At 41.6% G+C, this 9,386-nt stretch overlaps 2 protein-coding genes across 2 annotated transcripts; one reads left to right on the plus strand and one right to left on the minus strand.

Moving 5' to 3' along the window:
• Nucleotides 1-2,336: 2,336 nt before the first annotated feature.
• Nucleotides 2,337-4,492, plus strand: MELLADRAFT_114980 (uncharacterized protein; the record flags this gene model as incomplete). Its single annotated transcript, XM_007403759.1, has 4 exons — nt 2,337-3,124; nt 3,209-3,225; nt 3,660-3,725; nt 3,808-4,492. 4 exons carry the CDS (start codon nt 2,731-2,733, stop codon nt 3,997-3,999), a joined length of 669 nt encoding a protein of 222 aa, XP_007403821.1.
• Nucleotides 4,493-4,830: 338 nt separating this feature from the next.
• MELLADRAFT_32561 (uncharacterized protein) lies at nt 4,831-6,345 on the minus strand (the record flags this gene model as incomplete). The annotated part of the gene is made up of 7 exons (XM_007403789.1): nt 4,831-5,181; nt 5,243-5,446; nt 5,523-5,561; nt 5,625-5,733; nt 5,875-5,996; nt 6,072-6,156; nt 6,239-6,345. Coding segments are annotated over 7 exons (1,017 nt in total), but the record flags the coding sequence as incomplete, so codon positions are not given.
• Between the last annotated feature and the right edge of the window lie 3,041 nt (nt 6,346-9,386).

Here is a 9,386-nt window from a genome sequence, read left to right on the forward strand (position 1 = left end):
CTCCGAGCACTATTGAATCTTGAGAACTCCAGATTTGACCTGTTTGGTTTTCCGTGATTTAACACCCGGTACACTTCATTCCCTGGATGGAAATATCCAAATCACGGAGATATAGGCACCAGGTGGTGTGAGATCTTGTTAGTGAGCAAACGCAGGTCCCAAACTTAGAATTTGACACCGCATGAACAAAGCTTGATTTCAAAGAAAGCTCTTGGGACTTGGCCCGGGCACCTCATCTTACATTTTACCGGCCATCGCTTACAATCGGGTACTCACACTACTCAAGAATTCCGCTCCCAAATTCACTTCGATTTGGAAAGCAACTGAAGGTTTCAACTTTCAAGTCCCATTGGCCGGCTCGAATGCCGAAAGGTTCTATCTAATATCGATGCTGCAAACTCTGTAAACGGACGGAAAAAAGTGATCTATGACATCAGGAGATGATTTGCAGCATCAGACTTCACGTGAGGAATTTTTGTGAATTTTCCTCAGGTTGGGGTGTTCACTTTATGCGACTTACAAATTCACATCTCGATGTGTAAAGTTTGTAAAGTGCCCTTTTACGGATCTGTTTAAAGAAAAAAAAACCTTGAAGTTCTTCCTTTTCTTGTTTTCTTACAAAGTTTGACTTGTAAAGGCACTGCTTCAAGCACTCTGTGTTTACACCTTGCTCCTGAATGGACAATGTAAGTTTGGGGTTCCGTGTCCCCGGCCAATTCTGTTACATAAGAGATGTCAAACAAATGGAGGCAAACCCTGGTAAACTTCCCCGAAGAAGATCATCTTCTTTTTGATTTAAATATAAGTAACACCGCGGGAATTATTGAGTTCAAAACCTGATTAAGCGGAATTGTGGTGTCTGAGTCCACAACTTGTCTCAATTGCGGATCTTGTTCACAACTTGTTCACATTAGGTTCACAAGTTTCCCTCAAGCTGTAATCATGTGGGCTGACGGGTCAAGGACGGTTCAGGCCTCACCCTTCTCAATCCTGACTCCATTGGATATAAAGATGCCACAGTCATCAAATCTGGATTTGCCAAACATCCTTGGCAGCATGTCTATGGCAAGCGTAAAGAGAGAGGACAGGGAATGTAATATGAAAGACACTCAATGGTCTGAAAGGGGCCTTTATATGTATATGTCTTGTGACAAAGTGTTATCAAAGAACCCTGAGGGAAACTTGTGAACATAATGTGAATGTAATGGGAACTAGATCTGCAATTGAGACAAGTTGCGGACTCAGACACCACAATTCTCCTCAATTGGGGTTTGAACTTAATAATTCCCGTGGTGTAAATATACCATTTATAGTTTCTAATTATGGCATGTACATATCCCGCCCCGCCTTGACGCTAGCCAGCCGTCCCTCGTCATCTTTGAGTTTTTCCAAGTGCGGGTGATCGCATGCTGATTTACGATACACTTCAGTTGTAGGAGTATTCATGTTTGAAGTTCAATCGGCCTCAAATTCGATGACCGAAATATGTTGCCTTGACTGTCTGGTGCGACAGACTCATTTGACCTCATTTGACTGTAAGGGAAGCTGAACATGATGGATAAAGTTTGAGTTTAATCTTGCCCCTCTTCTTCGGAATCATAATACATGCATGTTCAGGTATTCATCAAATATAAATTATCTCTTTATTGTTTTTTCTCTTTCTATCTTGGTTTCGAATTTACATAATAGCCGACAATTAGTCACAATGGTCCTTTCGCACTGTGGAAATACCCACTTTCACATTAACGGAGGAATACATATTTACATAACAGGGGAGTTTTTCATACTATGCATGAGTCTGATTTTCCGGGCGGGGTCGTCCTACCAACTCAAGTTAAATTTACACTGCTTGCAGCTTGACCCTTGAACTTACAGACCTCATCTGAGCGAAACCCCTCTATGCGGTATTCATATGGAATACGTGATCCATTGCAAAAACTGTTGAGGTAAGATGGGATAGTCTTGCATCCCAGCACCGTCTAACGATGTGAGAAATATGTTTTCACTGGTTCCAAAGGAATGGCCCAGTGGCAGCAGTAAGCTAAAATGGCATTCCAATTTTATCCATTCCGGCAGTGCACTACCGAAGCGGTTATAAAGGCTAAAGCGTTGAACTTGATTCTTCCCAATTCAGCGTGTGAAGTTTCTTGAGTTGTAAAAATTCGACTACAACATTAGAGTTTGATTCCTTGGGACTGTTTTGGCAGAACTTTTACCGATAGGCTCTGACAAAATGTGACCAGTCAACAGCCCATAGTCCTTTGAGAAACTCTTCAAACCTTATGGAGGCTTCAGGGCTGCTTGAACTCTCTTGGGGAGAGGGGACTGCCTTTGGACTCTTCGCAGGCCATCATCATGCATGAATACATAGTTCCGGACCTTGCCGGCTGGTGGTACATGTCCAACGAGCGTCGAGAACGGAAGGCAGGTGTAATTTTAGAACGATTTGCCCAGAGTCGGTCTTTGGCTGGGGATTCTGCGGATCATTTGATTTGACAAGCGAATTTCTTTGAAGATAAGGAACCACAGAGTTACTCACAAGTCTCTTTCGGGTCACAAATAAATCGAATCAGCAAGTGGACCTAAACAAAGATTGTCTCAGTTCAAGAAAGGCTTTGAGGTGCCATTTGAAGTTCAGCTGATTGTATTGCTGAATCTTATAAAGCTCAAAACTTTTTCCCTCAATTCACTTGATCCTTGTCACTTTTATGTTGATCTTGATGACGAATTATGATCTCGAATGCTCAACTCAGTCATGATAACGTTCTAGATAAAGAAATCAGAAATACAAATCCCTTTGTCAACGTTCGGCCTCATGATGGATATGACCAACGATTACCCCCTTCATTGCGAAAATTACTTAACCCAGTTTCACCTCTCTCTGTAACAACTTCAAAACCCCTTCTGTCATCAATATCTCCTCGCCATCCTCCCCCTCTTGATCCGAAATCATACTTGGATCATTTTCAAGTGATCAATGCTGTTCATGATAGCGAGCTAGACAAGGAATCAGATTTAACACCCGATTCCAGTGATAAGGGGGAAAATGATTTCGATATACGCTTCACTTCCAGCTCTAACCTCACGTCTCCACCCTGGAGCAACCCTGCACGATCTTCAAAAGGTTAGTAAGAGTTTATGGCAGGTTTAATTTGTGACAAGCTAGTTCGATTTACTACTTCCATTCCACTTCATGCCTATATATTAGCTTCTTCCTCTGGTACGGTCAGTCCACACGCAGACGTAGGGCACGCTACTCAAAGTCTTTGCGCTTGGGGCACGCTGCCCCCCTCACTGCCGCCGAAAGATCTTGGAGCATCAGCTACAACACGTTCCCATAATTTTTCTCAACCTAACTCAGTCAGTCATCCTATTAGTATCATTGATGTCCTTCAACACGTACTGATTTTTGAACCTTGTGTCATTTGAAGTTGAAAAACTCACCTACGAAAAATCACACTCCATCCAAGCTGGTTCACGGAAGGAGCAGGGCGAGGTAAAGTCTTTTCCAACACCTAACTATCACCAACTCAGTCCACTGACCGGGGGGACGCTTTGGTTTTAGGTCTGATCTTCGTATGTTAATTCAAGTCCTGACATTCTGTAAATCATGGGGCTGAATTGTCCATTTTGACTCATGCTTGCTTCGAAATGCTCAGTCGATCTTTGCAGCTCGCGACGCTCCAAAAATGACATGCAGGGCAAGACACCAGTTGAAAAACAACGTCAGTCGCGTTTAATTGACTTTTCAAAGTTTCAACTTCCCCGACTTATGATAACTGATTCTAATCTTGATTTGATGAATAGGAAATAGATGTCTTACTTGCGGAAGTTCTTTCTCTACGTTTGCTAATCTCACGAGACACGAAAAGAGATGCTTCGGACATCTTTCTCAATAGACGGCGTCGTTGGCATGCTTTGGTTTTCTTCTACGTAACATACCAGCCAAGGCAAGATACTAGTGTTGAAAAATGTGATCAATTGATTGGTGGCATTTGACTTGAGTCGGTCAAAGAACCATTGAATTCCATGGATCGGAGTATATATATAGAGGTACAGAGCCACAGTAGTTTTTTCTCTCTCTGTTCTGGATTGTCAGTAGTATTATAGCGATGTAGAGTGAATATGTGCCTCAAGATACCTGACTGGTTCCTGTAGAGGCTGCATTGCTGGGAGATTTACGGAGATTTACGTTTACTTTTGTTTATGGTGGGTGAAAAGATACAAAACCATGTCCTCAGGTTGATCTTTAGGGTGGAATTGCTTGTCAAAGGGACAAAAAAATAGGGAACGTCAAAGTATCTCATACTCAACTGTTATTTATAAGTTATTTGTTCTTTTTAGACGTGGTTAGATTTGTTTTCATGTTTTGTATGTTGTCCTCCATCACTAAGGAAGAGTGTGAACGGTGTCAAATGAGTAAAATGTTTTGGATTTCATATCACTTGATGACTTCCTGGAAAGATGCCAATGTACTCTCTCCATGGCCATCATTTCGTGTTTCATTGATCTTGCCATGAAGCAAATATCCCACACTCTTCTCTTAGCCAGCTTTTGGTCCATGACAGTATTGTAGCATGTCAACTACACAACTCATGAAGACGCTTCTCAAGTATAAGAAAATAAGTTGTGTGAGACACATTTGATTATATGGTTTTAGTGCACCAAGTCCTGAGCAACGGTGCCGTCAAAAAGGACATCTTATTCAACCAAACACATAGTTTCACTCCTAACATTAAACAGAATCAAAAGATACAATTACAGAGATAACACGCGCAGGCGTGACGAAGGTGAACACTGGGTGCGCAATACGCAAAATTTCCCAATATGCTAGATACGATATCCCTCTTGTATCAATGCCCATTTGACAGCATCTAAGACATTGGGTTGTACAGCAGTAGGTGGGAACTCAGAGTCAGTGGGCTCTTTCCCAGTAAAGACTCCTGTTTGTACAAGTACCGATTTCCAGCCATAATTGTTTGCACCTTGTATATCGGACGCAGGGTTGTCTCCGATCATATAAACATTCCCATTTCGCTTGTCGTCTCCATCACCCTCCAGGAGGGCAAGATCGTTTAGCAAGCGATCGGCAAATTGGTATGTCTCACGAGATGGCTTTCCACCGACCCAGCCCTTCAGGTCCTGGCCGGTCAGTCTTCGGTAGTTCTCGCGGAGTGCAATCTACGTAAATTGACCAGATGATCAGGTAACAATCTCACAAATGAGATCTATGAAATTTTACCTGAAATGCTCCTTGTCCAAAGCGTGGTCGAGAAAACTCATTGCCCCAGATAAAGTCTGGGTTAGAAAAGTAAATTGGTATATGATGGAAGGTATCACCACACTTCGAAAACTTGATCGGATCTGTGATGATCCCGCCTGCCGATGTTAACAGGTCGATCGAAACTTGGGTTGCCAAGCCCCAGTCAAAAGGATCGTGCATGACCTGCATGCACCGTGTTGATCTTAGGTCAGACGACAGTACACAGCTCAACAATCTCTTCACTTGAAAGTATGCTTACAAATATGGCGCTGAAGGGAATCTTGGACATATCTTCGTGCTGGTATTCAAAAGTATGAGCACACATCGGCAAGCTCATTTTATAAGCATATTCAGATAAGACACTTGCCTTTGTTTTGGAAATTTCTCGCTCGGACAGTTTGTAAAATGGCCATACTGCTGAATTCCATCGCAGGAAATCTTGGGGAGTGTATACCTTGGAGAAACCGTAACTGGAAGAAAAACAAGACCGTCAATTCATCTTCAAAATCATGAGTGACATAGTATGACAAAGAGGAGAGATCTGGAGGCATTTAGAACGGAGCATGAATTCACTTCTAAATTCGAAGTCATGGAGAGAATATTGAGCTTACGCTTCGGCGATCTTACGACAGCGATCACTCGCGCCACCTACTACCAATATCGCTTTATCATGGTACAGCGGGACGAACTGACTGAATACGGTATGTGATTGGATAAGTGACCTTGGAGAGATCTGAAGGGCTTGATGATGATCGGTTCATAAGTGCTTCATGTTATCACTCGGGCAATTTCATTGGAAAAGGCTGACGGGAACGCCGAGCTCATTAGTCAACTTTTGGCAGCGATCGGACTCATGTAGACCTCCACCGTTGGTACATAATATGAAGGGGAACCTGACAAAACAATCGAATACATATCAGTGTTTGTTTGTAAATACAATATAAGTCCACTCGATCTCAAATCAAAGGAGCTGACCTATGACCCTCGTTATTATGACCGCTCAAGATCTTCAGGGCTTCTTTCGCTTCTGGTAACACAGACGAGCCCTTTTTTAAGACGCCATCAATATCAAAGCAGAATGAGGGTCGAGTGTGATTTCTGTCTCGCCGCGCTGAAAACCATCGTGAGGCTCCGTCTGCGTGACCAAAAAGATAACTCTGTCAGAATACTTTATGTTACCTTCGGTGGTGAGATATGTACATCAACGGGCTAGTGGGGTTCTAGGAGCTTACTCTTAGAGATGCATCTGCTTGGTAGTGTGCTTGATGTTGGCAGGTGGTAGAATAGCCGTGGTGAAGAAAGTCTCATGACGGTTCGCTGAACTTGAAGTGTAGGTGAAATGGAATACGATACCGACATATAAACAGCACATCAGTTACACATGTAATTTTTCCATGTCATATGCGAACAAAATTCATACCCGAGCCAAAAAGCGTCCGACATGACTCATACCAACACACATCAACAGGGATTTTTGATTCAAAGAAATCATGTCCTGATGTGAGTCATCTTGTACATCATGCCGTCCGGGAAGTGACACCATGTCACAACATGACTTCAGATGTAATTTTTGCAATCAAGAGTTCAAAGAAAGAATCAAACACTCATCATATATATTCATAGGATTGCGCTATTTGGCGCCCGCTTTCAAATTTCCCGATGCCCGCTTTCCTGTCGGTACCCCCAGCCAAATTACTCCAAACCGGGCTATGATATTTGGAAAGCGGGCACTGACCTACACTTTACCGTTTTCTCAGCTCGCATTTCAGTCAGTCTCCTTCGATTGCCTCAACGTCTCTCTTGATATCGCACCTCACTCCTCACCTCCTCCTGATCACAAACTAAGTAAAGCCCTTAGCCAGGTCCACTTTGATCATCCATCCATTAAAATATCTGAAGTCAACTCTTACGTATCATTTTGAACAACCATCCATGACTGCTTGAAAGAACCTTTGTTCTGGCCATTTATGTTGGTTTCCTAACAAAGCACATTTAGAGTCTTTACACTGCTACAGGTTTCAGCGTGTAAAGTTTCTAACAACCATTGCTTCATCATCAAGCAAGTTAACATGCTTTGATTTTTAAAATTGAAGCTGAAATTGAGGTGGCTGAGGGATGTTGACGTCGACTACAAACTAGAACAAACGAGACAATCGAGTTTGAAAAAAAGGATAAAATGGTGTGTGAAATCACTTTAGAATTCAAAAGTGGTTTGAAAGCAGTTCGAAAAGCGGGCATCGTTTTTTCAAAAGCGGGCGCCAAATAGCGCAATCCATATTCATATATTCTTTCTTTCTATTTCTTTATTTCATGTTACTAATTTTACTTTTGGTTATTTCATCTATGTGAACGCTAGTTCAATAAGGACCAGGCGCGGAATCGAGGTCGTCATCATGAAAGATGTGTCGTTAGTAGGCTTGTTTTAACCGGGTTTTCAAGCCATCTTTTCAAAAGTGGCTCATAAAGCGCTTTGAAATGTTGTTTAGGCGAAATAAACGATTCTTTATTGTCGAGCCTCACATAATTTCAATGAGGCTTGTGATCAATCAGACTTCTATTACGAGTATATGATGGAAATTGTTCTCTAATTCAGTTGCTGATTGCTCAAGTCACAACGAGTTCATGAGGTCCTAAAATTGGACCTCACGAATTCATCGTGACTTGACCAATTTGTACGCTAACATTTAGATTTTGGCACATTTGATAGTGCTTTAAGTTGTTCATCTGTTCCCCAATGATGATTTGCAGTGGCTTTTCGAGTCCAAATGAGAAATAAGGTCTACGGGTTTTGGAAGCACATCTATTATGGGAGGCAAGTGGATTTCTATGAAATATATGGATCTGTTGTCCTTTCTTGCCTCCTCAATGATAATCAGTTATCAATCTATACATATCTATACTCTAAAACATTGGCTTAAGTTAATCTTGTGTGTTGGCTTTAGAGATATTGAGAAAGGAATCGGATGAGTTTCAGCAAAACTATTATGTACACTACTTAAAAGCTAACATGCCACAAGCTCAGCATTCACGGTTTTACTTGCATCGTAAACATTGTAAACATTGATGATGGTATTAGATAGGTCAGCAAGTGACATCCTTTTTCATGTCACTTGCGCTCTACATGGAGATTTGGCTGATCCTCGCCAATCACCAAGTCAAAATCTACTCTTGAACTGGAACAGTTGGTGACGACGCACAACTTTTGGGCCAAAGTGCGCCTGGTCCTTAATATGCTGAACTCTGGGTTGTGCATTTCCTTTATTTATTATCTTTCCTGAAACCTTATAGGTTAGTTATCAAGCATTGTGGCTTGAGGTGATAAGAGACTCACCTCAAGATTTGTTATGGAGCATTCAGAGTATACTCAACTGGATCTTTTGCTTTTCAGAATGCTCTATATATTCAACTTTCTCTGAGCTTTGAAGTGATGGATATCCTTATTGGCACAGAACTCTCAATCTGCAAACTTTCCTGCACCTGACTTCATTCATGAAGAAGATAGAATAGTCTAGAACTTACTCAGACTCAAAATAAACTTATGTGGTGTCAATTGAAAACACAAAACTCAGTTCCTCATTTCACAAAATGCAGAAGTGATTTTTTTGACATGCAGCACTGATTTTTGTGTTTCCCCCCTGCATTTCCTCAATCTTTCTTAGATCCCCCCTCACGTTGCCACAAAAAGCAGGTTACATACACACAGGGAAGTACAGATACATACTTCACATTGACTAATACAAGGCCAAAACAGGGGAGGCACTTTTATGAATCTCAATGGTGAATCAGACACTTACTTGATTGAGTGGGAAAGCATAGAGTGTGTTTACAAGAGTGATAAGATGTACAACAAGCAATGGATCCATGTCTACGCAGGTACATACTATGTCACTTGGTCAATGAGAGCAACTTGTTAATTCTAGTATGGTCCAATGATTGGATGCTGACCAATGTGAGAGTCGGTCTTTTCATAAGAAGCCGAATCACTTCTGTTTCAAACAGAAACTTATTGAATTTGATTCAAAAATTCATGATGTTTCAGTTTCTAGCCTACATGTGATACTTGATGTTTTGATGTGATTTGGGGGAGTCAAAAACTTGTTGGATATCATAAATTAAGTCAGAA

The sequence above is a fragment of the Melampsora larici-populina genome (genome assembly GCF_000204055.1).
Source record: "Melampsora larici-populina 98AG31 unplaced genomic scaffold MELLAscaffold_1, whole genome shotgun sequence".
Taxonomy (NCBI): domain Eukaryota; kingdom Fungi; phylum Basidiomycota; class Pucciniomycetes; order Pucciniales; family Melampsoraceae; genus Melampsora; species Melampsora laricis-populina.